We start from the raw sequence: 20,201 nt of genomic DNA, 5'->3' as shown, positions 1-20,201 counted from the left end.
CTTGGGCATATATCCAGAGAAAAAACATAATTCAAAAAGATACATGTACCCCCTATGTTCACTGCAGCAGTATTTACAATAGCCAAGACATGGATGCAACCTAAATATCCATCAACAGATGAATGGATAAAGATATAATATATATATATATGTGTGTGTGTGTGTATATATATAAACTTAGTGTAAGATACACACACACACAAACACACACAACACACACACACACACACACCACACACACATACTGGAATATTACTCAGCCATAAAAAAGAATGAAATAATGCCATTTGCAGCAACATGCATGGACTTAGAGATTATCATATTAAGTGAAGGAAGACAAAGATTATATGATATCACTTACATGCAGAATCTAAAAAAAATGATATAAATGAACTTATTTGCAAAACAGAAACAGACTCACAGACATAGAAAACAAACTTATGGTTACCAAAGAGGAGGGGGGCAGGGATAAATGAGGAGTTTGGGATTAAAATATACACACTACTATATATAAAATAGAAAATGAACAATGACCTACTGTATTGCACAGGAAACTATACTCAATATCTTGTAATAAACTATAATGGAAGAGAATATGAAAAAAGAATCTATATATGTATGTATCACTGAATCACTCTGCACACCTGAAACTAACACAATATTGTAAATGACCTATATTTAAAGAAAGGTTTTTTTAATTTAAAAGAATAAAATAAAATATACCAAAAAAAAGGAAATAGTAGAACTAAAAAAAAGTTAAATATTTGGGGGAAAAACATAAGATGGGTTTAATAGAAGACTGGAGTTAGAAAAAAAGGGTCAAAAACTTGAGAACTCACCAACAGAAATTATCCAACCTGAAGGACAGAAAAAAAATTGAAAAGAAAACGGGTAAAAAGAAGTCTTAGGGATTTCTGGGAAATATCCAGAGAAAAGTTTAAAGTGCAAGTGTTCATTCACATTCCTAGAAGAAGAAAAGAGAATAAAGCAGAGAAATTATTTGAAAAAATAATATCTGAAATTCCCCAATATTTGGGGAAAGATCTAATTCATAGATCTCAAGAAGTGAACCCCAAGCAAGACAGGTTCAGAGAAAATCACACCTAGGAAGATCATATTCTAAATACCAAAACATAGATAAACAGAAAATTTTGAAAGCAGTCAGAAAAAAATGACACATTACATGTGGATGAACAACATTCTGATGGCTAACTTCTAATCAGAAACGGAAGTAAGGTGACAAAGACAGTAGAATTACATCTTTAAAAGTAATGTCGGGCTTCCCTGGTGGCGCAGTGGTTGGGAGTCCGCCTGCCGGTGCAGGGGACGCGGGTTCGTGCCCCGGTCCGGGGGGATCCCGCATGGCGCGGAGCGGCTGGGCCCGTGGGCCATGGCCGCTGGGCCTGCGCGTCCGGGGCCTGTGCTCCGCGACGGGAGAGGCCGCAGCAGTGAGAGGCCCGCGTACCCGCAAAAAAAAAAAAAAAAAAAAAAAAAGTAATGTCAACCCAGAATTCTTTATCTAGTGAAAATATCACTCAAGAATGAAGACACTTTCAGATGAAAGTAACTGAGAATTTATTGCCAGCAGAATTGTTAAATGAAGTTCTTCATGCAGAAGAAAAATCTTAGCAAATAGAAAGTCAAATATTCAGGCAGTAATAAAGTACACTAGAAAAATAAAAATATGGGTAAATATAAAAGACCATTTTTCTCTTTAGTTTTCTTTAAAATGCATCAGATTCCTTAAAGCAAAAATTAAAATATTGCATTGTGGGGTTTAAGGAAAAATGTTTAGTGAGCATCTGCTCAATATGATTTTATGTACACACAACCCCACCATTGCTTAAAGCTAAGAGGAGGTATGTTTCTTTTTCTTGGCATTATAACTTTGACTCTTGATTCTAGAAGTAAAATGTAAGCCTCTAGTAAATATAGAGTGGACAATATGGCAAGGATCACTTGAAATAACATACAAGTATGTTATTTCCCAAAGTATTAGAAAAAATTTGGATGAATGTTTTTCATATAATGTCATTTATATACATGTGAAATTGAAATCTAAATGACAAATACAATTTAGTTAATTTTTTAATGACAGAGCTTGATGTTTAGACTTGGGTCAAATATCAGAAACTAGGGGATAGGACTTTGAGGTAATAAATGTGTACTTTGGGGAATATGGGTTTCTTCTGAACAGTACCTCAAGGCTAGTGCCAATCTCTGCAATAGTGAGAAAGGCTTTTTAAATTTCAGATGCTTCTAGCTCAAGCTTATACACATTAACACACCATCTCTTCTTTATTAATTTGTGATTCAGCTACCATTCCAAGATACCTCCAGGGCCAACAATATTAACTTAAAATTAATAACAAAAACAAAACATGTACCATAAACAAAACACAAATCATGAGCCAGTTTGTTTTGCCTGGGAGTTTTGCAACACATAATCTCTACCTCCTGTTTTCTAATTCACTCAGCCAGCTGCACTCTACTTTCTGTCCTATCCCAATAAAATAGCTCACCAAGAATTTTTTAATTTTCAAATCTCATGAAAGCTTTTTAGTCTTCCTCTTGAAGACTTCCTCTTGAATTTGGTTTCCTACGCTGTACAGTAGTCATATCCAGCTTCTTATGACTTTCTTTCTTTAGTTTCTGTGAAATGATTCATATCTGGCATGTCTTCACCCTCTCCAACTAGCCCTCCTTAGCCCTCTCTGTAGGTTCCTGTTTCTTATCCTGTCCATTAAATTTTATTGTTTTCTCAGCAATCTCTCCTTGACACTCATCCCTCCTCATACTGCATGTTCTCTCCCTGGGTGATTTCCTATTTAACTGCTGAGCACTTCAGATTGATATCTCCAACTCAGGCATATCTCCTGTGACCAGATTCTATCTCCTTCTGAACATAAGACAATTATCTCCAATTTAACATATCCAAAACCAAATTCTTCACCTTCTGAGACATTCTCTTTTATATACACTTTTTATCTCAATGAATGTTGTCCATCCGGCAAGTTTCCTGAGTCAAAACCTGGGAATCACGCTACATTTCTCTTTCTTCTTCCAGCTACATCCAAATAATCCCAAAGACTTGAAAAAAACCCTGAAGATAATTATACGAATTTTCCTAACTTTCAGTTTCAATAAGAATATGGTGGCTGCTTAGTTCTAAATCTTCCCTTCTCCTGAAAATCAGTAAATTACAAATGGGAAACAACAACAAAAACTAACACACACACTTTCAGTGACCTAAAAGACATATAAGTCTAACAAATTATGAATATTTACTCTCAGAAAGAGACAGCCCCACTAGAAGAGGGATGGCTTTGAGAAGGTTAAACTCCAGGTGAGGCAGAGAGGGAAATTTCAGAAATAGAGAGGGGGAACCCATATGTAACAACTCAGAAAGCCAATGCGGTGGACACAGTGATGCTGTGATCCTCCTACGGGAATAAAGGATTTACAATCCAGCTGCTGGAAGTACTGCTGTGAGATAAATCTTACCTGTCAGTCTTCTTCAGGGATTACCTCAGCTGAATAAAGCCACCTCACTCAAGGTATACCCGGCCACAACAGGTACTTTCAAAACAACAGAAAATAACAAGTGTGGGTGAGGATGTGGAGATGTTGAAACAATTGTGCGTTGATAGTGGAAGCATAAAATGATATAGTCACAGTGGAAAACAGTATGATGGTTCCTCAAAAAATTAAACATAGAATTACAATATGATCTAGCAGTTCCATTTATATACCCAAAAGAATTGAAAAAAGGGACTCACATATTTATACACCAACATTCATAGCAGCATTATTCACAATAGCCAAAATGTCACATGAACCCAAATGTCCATTGATGGATGAATGGATAAACAAAATTTTGGTATACATACATACAGTGGAATATTATTCAGTCTTAAAAAGGAAGCAAATTCTGACACATGGCTACAGTATAAATGAATCTTGAAGGTAAAACAAGCTGGGCACAAAAGGACACATATTGTGTGTTTCCATTTATATAAAGAGTAGTTAAATTCGTAGAAACAAAAACCAGAAAGATGGTTACCAGAGATTGGGGCAGTGGGAAATGGGGACTTATTGTTTAATGGGCTTTGAGTTTCAATTAGGAAAAACTTCTGGAGATGGATAATGGTGATGGTAGCACAACAATATGAATGTACTTAAAACCACTGTATAATTCAGCATATAAAATGGTTAAAGTGACAATTTTATGTTTTGTCTATTTGCCACAATAAAAAAAAAAGCCAGAATGTTCTATAAAGTTTTGTTTGTATAATTTCAAAAATTAAATAAAATTAATGTAGAATTCATTTGTTTTAACTCTAGCAACATTAATATGCCAGAACTGGGATTTTTTCTTTTACTTTGTTATATTTTTTAGACTTTATCATATAGTTTAATTTAAATCTTAAATGTTTCTGATTTTTCTGATATATAGAATGCAAAAAAGTATATATACATATATAAAGAATTTATTTGGATTGAAAATATCCACTATAATATAGAAAGATATAATATACTAAATATCAATAAAAATCCAGATTGTCTTTTAAAAAAAATTGCCAGGAACAATGTAATACCCAGGATAGAGCAACTAGCTTTTAAAGAAGAGATAATTTCTGTCCTAATTAAACTACTATAGGAAAAAAGGAAAACTTGTTAATTCTTTTTATGAAACACGTACAACATTGATATCATACCTGACCAAAAACACCCCACAAAAAAAGTTTGATTTTATTTATTGTTAATTAACATCATGACTAACTGAGTTTTAGTCTACAAATATAAAGATGATTCAATACTAGAAAAATAATTCATCATATTAATAGATCTACAGAGAAAACCATATGATTTTTTCTAGCAATGCTGAAAAAACACTTAAAAAATCCCAAACCTTCCTGGTTTAAAAGAAAAATACATAAAATATAAATCAAGGGTATATAGCAGGCCAAACACCAACATTCTTCCTAAAGTCCAAAACAGGAAACAAGAAAAATTAAACTGATTATACTCATTACAATAACTATTATATAGCATATTGCATATATAACTAATATATATAGCATGTAACATATATAACTAATACATAGTAAAACTCATAGGGGGTATTAGCCATTGCAATTACATGATTATTATAATTAAAGGAGTGAGGTATTCTGATTGGCCAGGTCTCAGAAATGTGAAAACTTCTGTGACTGAGAGAGGAGGGAGGCTAACAGCCCCACACATATTGAATGGAATAATTTTACTCTAAACAGAGAGGGTATCAGAAAGCAGATAAAATAATAAGAGTTTAGGCAGATAAAACTGAAGTGTCCTCATGTGGCTTCTATTACTCTATTTATTGGCTCCCCATCATACCTACAAAATGATTCAAAATACTTTTGTACTGCTTCATTTTCACCTTGATTATCCATCAATCTCCTCTACTTCGATCCACTGCAATTCAGTAGCTCAGGAATATCTGGCCTGTGACTTGCTCTTTAGAGAACATACCTCCAATTTGACCTTGGACAAACTAATTGGCATTGCTCCATACCCATGGTCATCAGACTATGCCCTGCAAACCAAATCCAGCCTACAACCCTTTTTTCTGCTGCCCAGAACTAAGAATGTTTTTTGTTTTGCGGTACGCGGGCCTCTCACTGTTGTGGCCTTTCCCGTTGCGGAGCACAGGCTCCGGACGCGCAGGCTCAGCGGCCATGGCTCACGGGCCCAGCCGCTCCGCGGCATGTGGGATCTTCCCGGACCGGGTCACGAACCCCTGTCCCCTGCATCGGCAGGCGGACTCTCAATCACTCCGCCACCGGGAAAGCCCCTAAGAATGTTTTTTACATTTGTAAATACTTGGAAAAAAATAGAAAATTATTTATGAACATTGGTGTTCATAAATAAAATTTAACTGGAACACAGACACAGTCACTCATTACATCCTATCTAAGGATGTAATGAAACAAAATTCAGCTATTTGTAGTGAGGTAGATGGACCTAGAGTCTGTCATACAGAGTGAGATAAGTCAGAAAGAGAAAAACAAATACTGTATGCTAACACATATATATGGAATCTGGGGTGGACAGAAATAAAAACGCAGACATAGAGAATGGACTTGAGGATATGGGGAGGGGGAAGGGTAAGCTGGGATGAAGTGAGAGAGTGGCATGGACATACATACACTACCAAATGTAAAATAGATAGCTAGTGGGAAGCAGCTGCTTCACATGGGGAGACCAGCTCCATGCTTTGTGACCACCTAGAGGGGGGTGATAGGGAGGGTGGGAGGGAGACGCAAGAGGGAGGAGATATGGGGATATATGTATATGTATAGCTGATTCACTGTTATACAGCAGAAACTCACCATTGTAAAGCAATTATACTCCAATAAAGATGATAAAAAAAAAGTGAATATACACACACACACAAAAAGAGTAGAAAACCATAAAAAAAAATAAAGAAGAATCCACCTGCCAAGGCAGGGGACACATGTTCAAGCACTAATCCTGGAAGGTCCCACATGCCACAGAGCAACTAAGCCTGTGTGCCAGAACTACTGAGCCTGTGCTATAGAGGTCGCGAGCCACAACTACTGAAGCCCACGTGCTTAGAGTCTGTGCCTGGCAGTGAGAGAAGCCACTGCAATGAGAGGCCAGCGCACCACCACAAAGAGTAGCCCCCGCTCGCCACAACTACAGAAAACCCGCGCACAGCAACGAAGACCCAATGCAGCCAAAAATAAATAAAATAAAATAAATAAATTTAAAAATAAAGAAGAAATCACTCATCAGCACCTGATTCTATTCAAGATTGTTTTACAAGCCAGGGGATTCTGTGGTTCATTTTTGGTAATTTTTTTCCCTAAGAATTGCTGTAATTGTAAACTGAAATATTTTAGAACAGGCAGAGCTCTTAGTTTATATTTCTAAAAACATAAACGCCTCAGTTTATATTAGATTAAGAGGAAGCCATTTTTCCCTTTCCAAAGTCAAAGCATACCATTCGCAGTCCTCCTGCCTTCTCTTGCCATAACTTCCTTCTTACAAGAAGAGGTCAAAAGCATTGTTCCATGAAAATCAAATGGAGGCTGGTAAAGCATCCTATTGCTTCTGTATTTCCAGAAATATTTGCTCTTCTCAGAGACAACTGGTCACAACTGGAATAAGGTGTTTCCTGAGAAACTTCTGGATCTCCTTCCAAGAACGTTCTTGTGCAGCTACATGTGGGATCACCTCTCCTCCCCAGTGCATGAAGAGGTGGAGATTGGAGATCCTCCAGGCACAGCACGGTGGGGAGTAGGGGGGCTCTATCAGGTGGCCTACCCCTGGGTAAGACAGCAGGGTCCAGTCATTCTTCCCATGTCTCCTCAGCTGTTCTGTGGCTTGCCCTGCATATACTTTGCTGTTGACATTCATATCTTCTTCTCCCACAATGAAGAGGAAATGTCCCTGGGCCTTTTCAATGGGGAGAAAAAATGTCTCACTGGCTTCAGCTCTAGTATCCTCAAAAATGTGCTGTAACTCTACTAATCCTAAGGTACTGATGGATAGTGAATGAGGAGAGAATGGCCAGAGCTGATTTATGTGACCATGATATACCTGTGGAATGTCAAGAATAAAGTTGGGCCCGTTAATAAGCGCGGCAGCTGTGACTTGCTTTAGTGAATAGCCATGGAGAGTCCAGTCTCTGCTGTTTTGGACATGGAGACTACCCCAATACCCAGGCTAAGGACCTGTAAAAAACAAAAACCCCAATTAAATACAATCCGGAGACCAGAAGGGGGAGCTCTCACACCCTGCAACAACAGCAGAACCCAAAAGGTAGAAAGACTGCTCTTCTTTCCAGGCAAGAACTCAGCCAGTGAAAAGCCTTGGGCTCTTTGTTTACCGTAAGCCCTCCCATCTTCCTTTTCCCCTCCAGAAAATCCTTCTCCTTCCCTTGCTGTGCAGGGACTTGCACATGCTTCACCATGGTTTCAGACCCCAAATTGCAATCTCAGCCGATCCTGAATAACTCCATCTTTGCTGGAGAAATATCTGGCATTCTATTTGTTTTAGGGCAACATTTGGTGGCTCATACAAGGCCAGAGGAGACCCCCAAAGGTTCTAGGGCTGGCGAGCAAAGAGTTGCAGTATCCATGGTTGAGCCCTTTGTTGCTCAGTGCTTCTCTTGCTGACCCTGGAGTTTGAGGGTACATCTTTCTCCTGGATTCGAGTCCTTGTGGTCTGTAGAATAAGAATGTGGTCTGCCATATCAGTAAACAAAAGATGTTGTGGCCATCAAGCCATCAGTCATTTACAGCCGCACCTGCCCACCCCCAACCCCCCACGGAGAGCCCTGAGGAAACTTGGGATGGAAACAAAGAGGATGCTGGCTTTAGATAGCTGAGGTGCATATCAAAGGAATGATTTCAGTGAGCCCAGACTATTGCATCTTCCTGTACTTAGAAAAGCACTAAATTCATTAACTTGAGATGTCTGGTTTTATTTAATTAATAGTAATCTTTTGCTGTACCAGGTTTTTGTTGCAAAACTCCTACATATCCTGGCTTCTCCCTTACCTCTTCAGAGCAGTCCCTCAGAGCTGAGAGACTGTTCCTGGGCTTAAGCCCTCAGTTTGTCTGTCACAAAAACATAATTCTCAAATTTGAGGTTGTGCTTTTCTTTTTTCTTATTTTCTTTTTTTTTTCAGTTGACACCTCTTTGCATTTGAAGCTCTTCAGGCTGTGTGCGGGATCTATTTTAAAGTTTCATTGTTTCTGGTTAAGGCCTTGCTCTGTGTGCAAGTATTCTTTTGACACTTCAATCTGATTCTGAGATCAGACAGTTTCAACTGAAATTGGCCGAGAAGCTGTCAGCTGAGTTCCTTCAGGTACAGGCGCTGTTTCACTGAAACTCAGTCAGTTCAGCCATCAGCCCTTCCTTTGGAATAGGAGCTGTTCCATGGGAACTAGCTGAGAAGCCTTTGGCCTGGCTCCTCCAGGACCAAGCTGTTCCCTTAGAACTGGCTGGTATTAGGCCTGCAGACACTGTGAATGCAAGCTGTTTAAATTGAGCTGTAAATTGTTTAAGCTGTTGGAAAATTATTCTATTACTCTAGAGAAAAATCTCTGAGAAAAGGGATCCCAGTTATATAAATATTTTGAGGGCACACCCCCTCCCCCGCACTGAGACTCTAGCCAATTTTATATTTAAAAACCTTGGTTCTTCCTCATGCACATTTCTAATTAAATGGACTGACCTGACCACAGGCAATTTAGAATATCAATGGCCATTATGGGTAATTTTGAAATCCCTGAACTTATTTTCTTAAAACCAAATTGGATTACAAGAGCTCAAAAATCTTCAGGACTGAATGGGATGTCTATTCTGACTGGTATTTTGAGGTGATGGAATAAAATTTACGTTTTGAGTCCAGACAAGAAAATTTAAGCGTAACATAGTCCCTGTCTGTATTGGGCCCTCCCTATGTGCAACGTGCACCTGATTATACATTAACCAAATTGCCTCAAAGCAGGAATGCCTGCTTGACCATAAAGATGAACCTTTTCCCTTCTTCATACACCAGCAATGTAACTCCCTGAAAGACAACATCCTTTTTTTTTTAATTTTTTAACATCTTTATTGGAGTATAATTGTTTTACAATGGTGTGTTAGTTTCTGCTTTATAACAAAGTGAATCAGCTATACATATACATATGTCCCCATATCTCCTCCCTCTTGCGTCTCCCTCCCAACCTCCCTGCCCCACCCCTTTAGGTGGTCACAAAGCACGGAGCTGGTCTTCCCATGTGATGCAGCTGCTCCCCACTAGCTATCTATTTTACATTTAGTAGTATATATAAGTCCATGACACTCTCTCACTTCGTCCCAGCTTACCTTCCCCCTCCCCATATCCTCAAGTCCATTCTCTATGTCTGAGTCTTTATTTCTGTCCACCCCTAGGTTCTTCAAAACCACTTTTTTTTTTTTTAGATTCCATATATATGTGTTAGCATACAGTATTTGTTTTTCTCTTTATGACTTACTTCACTCTGCATGACAGACTCTAGGTCCATCCACCTCATTACAAATAGCTGAATTTTGTTTCTTTTTATGGCTGAGTAATATTCCATTGTATATATGTGACACATCTTTATCCATTCATCTGTTGATGGACACTTAGGTTGCTTCCATGTCCTGGCTATTGTAAATAGCACTGCAATGAACACTGTGGTACATGACTCTTTGAATTACAGTTTTCTCAGGGTATATGCCCAGTAGTGGGATTGCTGGGTCATATGGTAGTTCTATTTGTAGTTTTTGAAGGAACCTGCATGCTGTTCTCCACAGTGGCTGTATCAATTTACATTCCCACCAACAGTGCAAGAGGGTTCCCTTTTCTCCACACCCTCTCCAGCATTTATTGTTTGTAGAGTTTTTGATGATGGACATTCTACTGGTGTGAGGTGATACCCCATTGTAGTTTTGATTTGCATTTCTCTAATGATTAGTGATGTTGAGCATCCTTTCATGTGTTTGTTGGCAATCAGTATATCTTCTTTGGAGAAATGTCTATTTAGGTCTTCTACCCATTTTTGGATTGGGTTGTTTGGTTTCTTGATGTTGAGCTTCATGAGCTGCTTGTAAATTTTGGAGATTAATCCTCTGTCAGTTGCTTCATTTGCAAATATTTCCTCCCATTCTGAGGGTTCTTTTCATCTTGTTTATGGTTTCCTTTGCTGTGCAAAAGCTTTTAAGATTCATTAGGTCTCATTTATTTTTGTTTCTATTTCCATTTCTGTAAGAGGTGGGTCAAAAAGGATCTTGCTGTGATTTATGTCATAGAGTGTTCTACCTACGTTTTCCTCTAAGAGTTTGATAGTGTATGGCCTTACATTTAGGTCTTTAATCCATTTTGAGTTTATTTTTGTGTATGGTGTTAGGGAGTGCTCTGATTTCATAGTTTTACATGTAGCTGTCCAGTTTTCCCAGCACCACTTATTGAAGAGGCTGTCTTTTCTCCACTGTATATTCTTGCCTCCTTTATCAAAGATAAGGTGACCATATGTGCATGGGTTTATCTCTGGGTTTTCTATCCTGTTCCATTGATCTACATTTCTGTTTTTGTGCCACTACCATACTGTCTTGATTACTGTAGCTTTGTAGTATAGTCTGAAGTCAGGGAGTCTGATTCCTCCAGCTCCATTTTTCTTTCTCAAGATTGCTTTGGCTATTCGGGGTCTTTTGTGTTTCCATACAAATTGTGAAATTTTTTGTTCTAGTTCTGTAAAAAATGCCAGTGGTAGTTTGATAGGGATTGCATTGAATCTGTAGATTGTTTTGGGTAGTACAGTCATTTTCACAATGTTGATTCTTCCAATCCAAGAACATGGTATATCTCTCCATCTGTTTGTATCATCTTTAATTTCTTTCATCAGTGTCTGCATACAGGTCTTTTGTCTCCTTAGGTAGGTTTATTCCTAGGTATTTTATTGTTTTTGTTGCAGTGGTAAATGGGAGTGTTTCCTTAATTTCTCTTTCAGATTTTTCATCATTAGTGTATAGGAATGCAAGAGATTTCTATGCATTAATTTTGTATCCTGCAACTTTACCAAATTCATTGATTAGCTCTAGTAGTTTTCCGGTAGCATCTTTAGGATTCTCTATGAATAGTGTCATGTCATCTGCAAACAGTGACAGCTTTACTTCTTTTTTTCCGATTTGGATTCCCTTATTTCTTTTTCTTCTCTGATTGCTGTGGCTAAAACTTCCAAAACTATGTTGAATAATAGTGGTGAGAGTGGGCAACCTTGTCTTGTTTCTGATCTTAGTGGAAATGGTGTCAGTTTTTGGACTATATATCTTTGGTGAACTTTATATAAAACATCAGTGTGCCATTTTGATGTATGATCCTTTGTTTTGAGAATGTATATAACTGTGCCTTTGACTTCTAAACAAGTGGAACAGTCCTCAAAAGGAACAGTCCTTTTCCTTTCTGAAAGACTGTCCCCTGGGTTAAAATCCTCAGGTTGGCTTGAATAAAGTTCTCTATTTCTCCTTAAGATCAACTGTTGATTAATTTTTCATCCATAGTGACTTCCTAACATTATCAGGAGTCTACAATTGCCTCTCTGCAAAATAAGATTTTAAGATTAACTGAGGCAAATGAATGATTTAAAAAGATAAAATGGCTCCTGAAGCCTCAAACTCTTCTTTGGCTTCTTCATCTCAGCCTTTGCCTCTGATGCCATCTTGTCTCCCTCCCTCACTCATGCCCAGACTCTGCCCCAGGCACCATTTTCCTCCTTCCCTTCAAAGCCACCTACACCTCCTCCATACCCTCAATTTATTCATATGAATTCTCTTACCAAATACCCTTTTTCTCTGAAACTCTCCCCATACCCTTTTTCTCTGAACTTATCAGAGCCAGTCCCTTTAAAACTAAGCCTTCTGAGGATGCAAAGCCTTTATTTTTTATATTTCCTGAACTAAAGCTGAACTGTGAGCCACAGTCAAAGATTTTCCCAAAGTAACCAAAGATCCTCACAGGTTTGGTAAGTAATTTAATATAGTCATTCAAACTTATAAACCTGGTTTTTCTAACGTATATCTACTAGTTTATATGCTTGTCGGTGAATGCCAGGCCCAGCATTAGATGAAAACTCCTAATTGGGAAAATCCTAAGTTCCCTCTGATGGAGAAAATTTTCACACATTGAGGTATGGAGAAGTCATCTCGGCTTATACATTGTTCAGCTTGAACTTTGTGTGAACTAAAACAGCCTGTCAAACACACACAACACATCTGCTTTTTTTTTTTTTTTTTCAATTTAAGAAAATGTAATGGGATGTGGAGAATATAGTAGTAGTTGGAGGGGGGAGGGCTGCTAGCTTGCCCTTTTTACAATGTGTACAACTGCATTAAGATTTTATAACAAGAGTGGCATTTATGCTTCTTAAAACTACCTTCTATAGTGGAGTACAATACAGAAAAAAAGACACTTCAACAAGAGAAATATGGAATGAATCATAAATCCACTTGATGACAAAGGAAATCAAAATGCTTAAGGAAAACACAACTACATCAAATACTACCATGCACTAAAATTAATCTGACAAACTATGTACACTTCTAGTAATTTTTTTCAAACAATGGTAAAAGATGTGAAACTCTAATTCATTAGGAACAGATCAATCTCTATTTTGCCTGAGTTTCAAACTTTCTGACAGCATCAACTATTCCACTATATTAGAAACAGCAAGCAGTCTTACGTACTGCATCCATACATCATGGACTTTCTTGCAATAAAATGTTTTTGTGTTTTTAACTTATCGTAAACAAACTCACAATCAGGAGGGGAAAAAAAAACAACACTTTTTCCAACTCCCACGTTCTGAATGGGGTTTTAGATAAAGAATCAATGTTTGCCAAAGAGAACAAGAATCTCTGTAAGCATTAAAGCTTCGATGATATAGAAGCCCTTTGTATACATCCCAGTTTTTATCACCAGGTTATTTTATTTTAGATGACCTACACTATGGCTCAGAAATATGTTAACTTTTAACAGGACTCATGACCTAACTCACTAATTACTTCTATCTGTTTAGTCACTTGTACAATCCATGTTTTCCTCTTGGCTTCAACCAAGTCTTATAATTTTGTTGTTTTATTTTTACAGCAGTATTGAATGTCCTATAAGTACCTCTCCCAGTTCTATCTGGAAGCCTGTATTAGAGAACAAGCAACAACAAACTTCCTGACTACATACCCCAGGCTTCTCCAATAATACTTAAACCCCTCAGCCAAGAATGTCTTTTTATGGCAGGTCTGGCCTGGGGAGATGGTGATGGACCTGTTCTCTAACAGTCCTATCAAAGCAAGGCCCTAAGGGACAAAAGACATAAGGAAAGTCAAGTTAATTATTCTTACATCTGTCCACTCCCTCTTGGGTCATCAACGCTCAGGTTCTACAGGCACACTCAATAACCTAAGGTGTCAAAGGGAGCCCAACAGTTATCTGCCTTACTTGCCCGTAACTGACTAGGCTCTCCAGGTAATTATAAATGCAATAGTATTCTTAAGACACAAGAACTTCCTCTTTGACTCAGAAGAGTAAGGAAACATGTACAATATAAGTGTGTAAAGCAATAAATTCTAATCAGTGTTGCAAAAAATGCTGTTATTGTAACACCAATCAGCTCAAACTAACTTTCTTAAAACATTTTTTTTAGGATAGGCTGGCTAACATTCAAAAATTGCCCATATAAGTTCTTAGCTTACATTCTATTTAAACATTTCTAGAGCAAGTAGTAACTAGAATAGACAAAAAACAGACAATATATCTGGACCTAAACCTAAATGTGAAATTGGGTCCACAGGCACACTCCTAACCATTTTTCCGAAGAAGTATTTTTAAACGGCTTTACCATGCAGAGCTATGGCTTCCCGGAAGGGTTGCAAATCAGTCTCTACAGATGAGCTAGTTTCCGCTGAAGTAGCTCGGTTAGGGGAAACTACAGTCAGTCTTGGGGGACCTCTAGAGTTTCGCGGTGGAGGAACTTTTCCACACAGGAAGCTGATCAAATCTTCTCTACGAATAGTTCTTCTGCGCTTTTTAACCCAAGCCAACACATCTTTATTGCGTCGCTGATAGCCAACCTGAATTCCAATATCAAAACTTCGCTGATGGGTATCCACGCTTTCTTTGTAAAGGTTGGTGACGGCAGTGGCTGCATTTTGGAAGGGAACCCAAAGAGAAAGTCCTGGCTGCTGACACACTCGGTCTTTGTAGAACTGGGCCACGGCGGTGGCCGAGTTCTGGAAGAGCTGCCACAGCTTCTGCTGCTTGTGCTCGGGCTGTGCGGCGGCCGCCGCCTCCTCCTGCAGCTCAGGGGGCAACTGCTCGTCCTCGGACAGGCACTGCCGCTCCCACTTGGAGAACCAGTGCTCGGGCCCGTGCTCCTGGATCTCGGCCTTGCCCTCCTCCTTCCGCTCCTCCATCCTCCGCGGCCTACCGCGGCCTCGCAGCCGCCGCGGCCGCGCCCTGCTAAGGCGGGGCCCCCGCGGGAGCGTCGTCGTCGAGCGGCCCGGCGTCGGGGCCCAGCGGCCTGCGGCGGCTCCTCGCGGCGGCCCAGGCCTCCTGCACCCCGACGGCCTGCGAGCCCCGCCCCGCGGCCCCGCGCTGCCCGGGACGACCCCCGACCCGGTCCTCCCCACCCCCGGCCCCTGCCGAAGTGCGCTGCGGACCGGATGAACACCGCCGCCTCTCGCCTCGCCGGCCTGAGCACGTCTACCGCCCCGCCATGGCGCCGCGGCCTCCCTACGGCCACCGCCGACAACTCCGCGTAGCCCTGCTGGCACCGCCGAGCCTACCCTAAACACTGAGAAACGTAGTCGTCGCTGACGCCGTCGTCGACGCCTCTGCGGTTGCTGGTCCCCGCCCACATGCTGACGGGGAAGCACCGCCAACTCGACCCCGGCTCCCCTGCCCGGTTGGGGCGCGCCGGATCCGAGGGCTTCTATTGGTCCAATCCGACCGGTTCCGCTTGCCGGCCTCTAAACGCAGCGCCGTGATTGGCTCATCGGCGTGTCCGCCTGACGTAACCAAAGAGCAAGGGGAAGGGAGTGAAAGGAAGGGTGAAGACGGGGAAGGAGGGGGAGGAGCTGACAGTGGTTGCATCCGAGCCAACCTAAGGCGGCGGGGGGAGGGGGGGATGAGCACAACACATCTGCTTTAACCATTAAAGAATGTCTGTTTTGAAGATAAGGATAAAAAAACTCCCTTCTTATGACATCCATATTAACACGCCCTCAAAGAAAAGGTTCACTTCCCAGACACCAGGGTCCTGTTGTCTCACTCTCTATATACTAAACCTGTCTGTTTTGGACACTTGAAGAATATACCCCTGTCGTGTTTGATGTATGTTCTTTGCTCTGATAAGGTACACGACTATGCTAAAAACCGTGCTTCAACTGAGCAGTTTCTTAGAGTTATCTGAGAGGCTGTCTCCTGGGCTACAGTCCTCAGTTTGGCAAATAAAACTCTTTTCTATTCCTATTACAGATTGTTATTGATTATTTCCATCAACACCTAAGAGTAAAACACGGAGACCAACCTGCTAACTTACATATGATCAAGCTTGGGCAATTGCTAGGTGACTTTTTCAAAACCTGTTGATTGGAACAAAATTCAGGCTTTTACATGAAAACCTGATGAATCTGCTCATGACTATTACAATCGACTTCAGATTATTTTTAAAGAAAATTCTGATCTTCTTTTAGAGGTTGATTCCACTCAGATAGCGTTAAACTTTATATTTATTAATGGGCTGAACCAGGACCATTCCCTTCTAGTAAAAAGAACCAGGATGGGATGGGAAACTAGAGTTTTCCACTCCAGAGTCTAGTGAATCTGGCAAACCAGCTGTCTCTCACTCTAAATGAGTCACCTCAATGAAAAACCACTGAAATTCTTAATCTTCAACTCCAGCAAACGAAGGTCCCTAAATGAAACCAAAACCCTCCCAGTTTGCCACAAAGAGCTATTGTCACAAAGAGCCAGGATGTCAGAAAAAAGACTGTTACAAATTTAAGCATTTTAGGCACCTTCTGCCCTCTAACCAGTCTTTCCAATGTCCTCTGAATTCTCAACAATGGGGCTCAGGGGGACTACAGGGGCTCTTCCTAATCTTCCCACTTAATAGAATTGGAGAAACATTTCTCCAGATTGGGGATGAATCTCTTCCAGTCCTAACTGACAGTGGAACCACAATCTTGGTACTCAGTGCCACTACTACAAAGCAGTCCCTGCCTTGGAGTACTAAAACAGTTCAAACAGTGGGATCTCTAATGAACCCCAAGAGCTTCCTATCTCTGAACCTATTCCCTTTTGTTTAGGCCCTTTGAGAGATACACACCCTTTTGTCCTTAGTTCCTCTGCCCTTATCCATTTATTAGGTCATACTTCTTAAAGAAGTATGCATGGCAGAGTTTCTTTATCCCAAAGGGAGGAAGTAATTCTAGATTTGACAATAGTCATCAAAGTAACCAATCATGTAAATTAAATCACCCTTTGACATCTTTAATTGCTTCAGCTCTGACAGTCCTAGAGCTGATTCTGAAAACTCTGATTATTTGTCCCTATTGAATCAGCTACCACCCTCCTACGGACAAAATCTCCACCTGATACTGGCAAAATTTACAGCATGCCTCCCATCACGATTCAGATAAGTCCCTCAAAACCTCTTCCCAGAATTAATCAATACCCTATAAGTAAAGAAGCCCTTCAAGGCATGAAGCCCATAATAGAAGATTACAGGTCTCAAGACACCATTATCCCTGTACTAATCTTTCTAATACTTCTATTTAACCTGTGAGAAAACCTAAGGACCCAGGATGGAGGTTCATCCAGTACCTCCAAGTAATAAACAACACTGTTATCCCTCGACCCCCTGTTGTTCCTAACCCTCATATGTTACTAACATCCATTCTCACTGGAAGTGAATTCTTTACTGTAATTGATTTATGCAGTGCATTCTCTAGTATTCCAGTTGACCAAGCCAGCCAATAACTTTTGCCTTCACTTGGGAAGAAAAACAATTCACTTGGACACTAATGCCTCAGGTTTAACTGATTCCTTATTTCTCAAATCCTGAAGGCTGATCTGGATGATATAAATTACCCTAGAGGTTCTATTTTGTTGCAATATGTGGATGATTTGCTTCTTTGTTCTACTTCTCAAGCCTCCTCATAGGAAGACAGCATCCACTTGCTAAAGCTTTTAGCCTCAAAGGGACATAAAATTACCAAAGAAAAACTGCAGTTTGTCCGAACCCAGGTTTAGGGCATCTGATATCAGAACAAGAACTACACCTATATCCAGGTAAACTTTATAGTGTCCTAAGTTTCCCAAAACCCCAAACTAAACACTATCTGTGACTATTTCTTGGGTTAGTTGGTTATGCTGAAATGAGATCCCAAATTTCTCTCTTACGGCCAAACCTCTGTATGTTTTATTCAAGAATAACAACCCCAGCGAAATTTAATGGGAAAAATCAGATGACGTAGCTTTTAAGGCCTTAAAGGAGAGTTTGAAGAACCCACCTGCCCTGGGGCATCCCAATTATCAGATTCGCTTTTTCCTTTTTGTATATGAAAAAGGAAATATCCTTGGGGTACTCATCCCATAACACAGGGACCACCATTGACCCATAGGGTATTATAGCCAGCAACTGGACCCTGTAATATGGGGATACCTGCCTTGCCTTAAAGTCATTAGGCCCCAGCTCTTTCAGTTAAAACCACTGAGAGAGACAGGAGAAGATGGCAGAAGAGTAGGACACGGAGATCACCTTCCTCCCCACAGATACATCAGAAATACATCTACACGTGGAACAGCTCCTACAGAACACCTACTGAACGCTGGCAGAAGACCTCAGACCTCCCAAAAGACAAGAAACTCCCCACGTGCCTGGGTAGGGCAAAAGAAAAAACAGAAAAAAGAATAGGGACGGGACCTGCACCAGTGGGAGGGAGCTGTGAAGGAGGAAAGGTTTCCACACACTAGAAACCCCTTCGCGGGCAGAGACTGCGGGGGACGGAGGGGGGAAGCTTCAGAGCCACGGAGGAGAGCGCAGCAACAGGGGTGCGGAGGGCCAAGCGGAGAGATTCCTGCACAGAGGATGGGTGCCGACCAGCACTCACCAGCCCGAGAAGCTAGTCTGCTCACCTGCCAGGACGGGCGGCGGCTGGAAGCTGAGGCTCGGGCTTTGGAGCTTGGATCCCAGGGAGAGGACTAAGGTTGGCGGCGTGAACACAGACTGAAGGGGGCTAGTGCGCCACGGCTAGCCGGGAGAGAGTCTGGGAAAAAGTCTGGACCTGCCGAGGAGACAATACACTTTTTCTTGCCTCTTTGTTTCCCGGTGTGCGAGGAGAGGGGATTAAGAGCGCTGCTTAAAGGAGCTCCAGAGACAGGCACGAGCCGCGGCTATCAGCATGGACCCCAGAGACGGGCATGAGACGATAAGGCTGCTGCAGCAGCCACCAAGAAGCCTGTGTGCGAGCAGAGGTCACTATCCCCAGCTCCCCTTCCGGGAGCCTGTGCAGCCCGCCACTGCCAGGGTCCCGGGATCCAGGGACAACTTCTCTGGGAGAACGCATGGCATGCCTTAGGCTGGTGCAACAGCACACTGGCTTCTGCCGCCGCAGGCTCGCCCCGCATCCGTACCCCTCCCTCCCCAAGGCCTGAGTGAGCCAGAGCCCCCGAATCAGCAGCTCCTTTAACCCTGTCCTGTCTGAGCGAAGAACAGACGCCCTCAGGCGACCTAAACACAGAGGCGGGGCCAAATCCAAAGCTGAACGCCGGCAGGTGTTCGAACAGAGAAGAGAAAGGGAAATTTCTCCCAGCAGCCTCAGAAGCAGTGGGTTAAAACTCCACAGTCAACTTGATGTACCCTGCATCTGTGGAATACCTGAATAGCCAACAAATCATCCCAAATTGAGAAGGTGGACTTTGGGAGCAAGATATATTATTTTTTCCCCTTTTCCTCTTTTTGTGAGTGTATATGTGCATGGTTCTCTGCGATATTTTGTCTGTATAGCTGTGCTTTCACCATTTGTCCTAGGGTATTGTCCGTCCATATTTTTTTTCTTTACTTTGAAAATTTTTTTCCTTAATAATTGTTTTTTATTTTAGTAACTTTATTTTATCTTACTTTATTTTAGTTTATCCTCTTTCTTTCTTCCTTCCTTTCTATTTTTTCTCCCTTTTATTCTGACCCGTGTGGAGGACAGTCTCTTGGTGCTCCAGCCAGGCGTCAGGGCTGTGCCACTGAGGTGGGAGAGCCAAATGCAGGACACTGGTCCAGAAGAGATGTCCCAGCTCCATGTAATATCAAACAGTGAAAATCTCCCAGAGATCTCCATCTCAACACCAACACCCAGCTTCACTCAATGACCAGCAAGCTCCAGTGCTGGACACCCTATGCCAGACAACTAGCAAGACAGGAACACAGCCCCATCCATTAGCAGAGAGGCTGCCTAAAATCATAAGGCCACAGACACCCCAAAACACACCACCAGACGTGGACCCGCCCAAAAGAAAAACAAGATCCAGCCTCATCCACCAGAACACAGGCACTAGTCCCCTGCACCAGGAAGCCTACACAACTCACTGAACCAACCTTACCCACTGGGGACAGACACCAAAAATA

The 20,201-nt window shown here is 41.3% G+C and overlaps 3 protein-coding genes across 3 annotated transcripts in view; all 3 read right to left on the bottom strand.

Moving 5' to 3' along the window:
• LOC116755602 (acyl-coenzyme A amino acid N-acyltransferase 2-like) overlaps nucleotides 1-3,581 on the bottom strand; it is a 28,765-nt gene extending 25,184 nt beyond the window's left edge. Inside the window, exon 1 of the mRNA XM_032635303.1 lies at nucleotides 3,505-3,581. The gene's annotated coding sequence lies outside the window, so the exon portion shown is untranslated. The remainder of the gene's footprint in view (nucleotides 1-3,504) is intronic.
• Nucleotides 3,582-6,983: 3,402 nt separating this feature from the next.
• The window catches only part of LOC116754977 (bile acid-CoA:amino acid N-acyltransferase-like), a 62,517-nt gene continuing 49,299 nt past the window's right edge, over nucleotides 6,984-20,201 (bottom strand). The window contains 2 exon segments of the mRNA XM_032633861.1: nucleotides 6,984-7,673; nucleotides 7,676-7,742. Coding sequence (XP_032489752.1) covers nucleotides 7,147-7,673; nucleotides 7,676-7,742 — 594 coding nt within the window. The 3' untranslated portion in view covers nucleotides 6,984-7,146.
• On the bottom strand, nucleotides 14,404-15,105 carry LOC116755489 (UPF0472 protein C16orf72-like). Its single transcript, XM_032635047.1, has one exon. The coding sequence runs from the start codon at nucleotides 14,989-14,991 to the stop codon at nucleotides 14,404-14,406; it is 588 nt and encodes a 195-aa protein (XP_032490938.1). The 5' UTR covers nucleotides 14,992-15,105.

This window comes from Phocoena sinus, chromosome 6 (genome assembly GCF_008692025.1).
Source record: "Phocoena sinus isolate mPhoSin1 chromosome 6, mPhoSin1.pri, whole genome shotgun sequence".
Taxonomy (NCBI): domain Eukaryota; kingdom Metazoa; phylum Chordata; class Mammalia; order Artiodactyla; family Phocoenidae; genus Phocoena; species Phocoena sinus.
The sequence above is the reverse complement of the archived record's forward strand: the minus strand, read 5'-3'. Positions and strand labels throughout refer to the sequence as shown.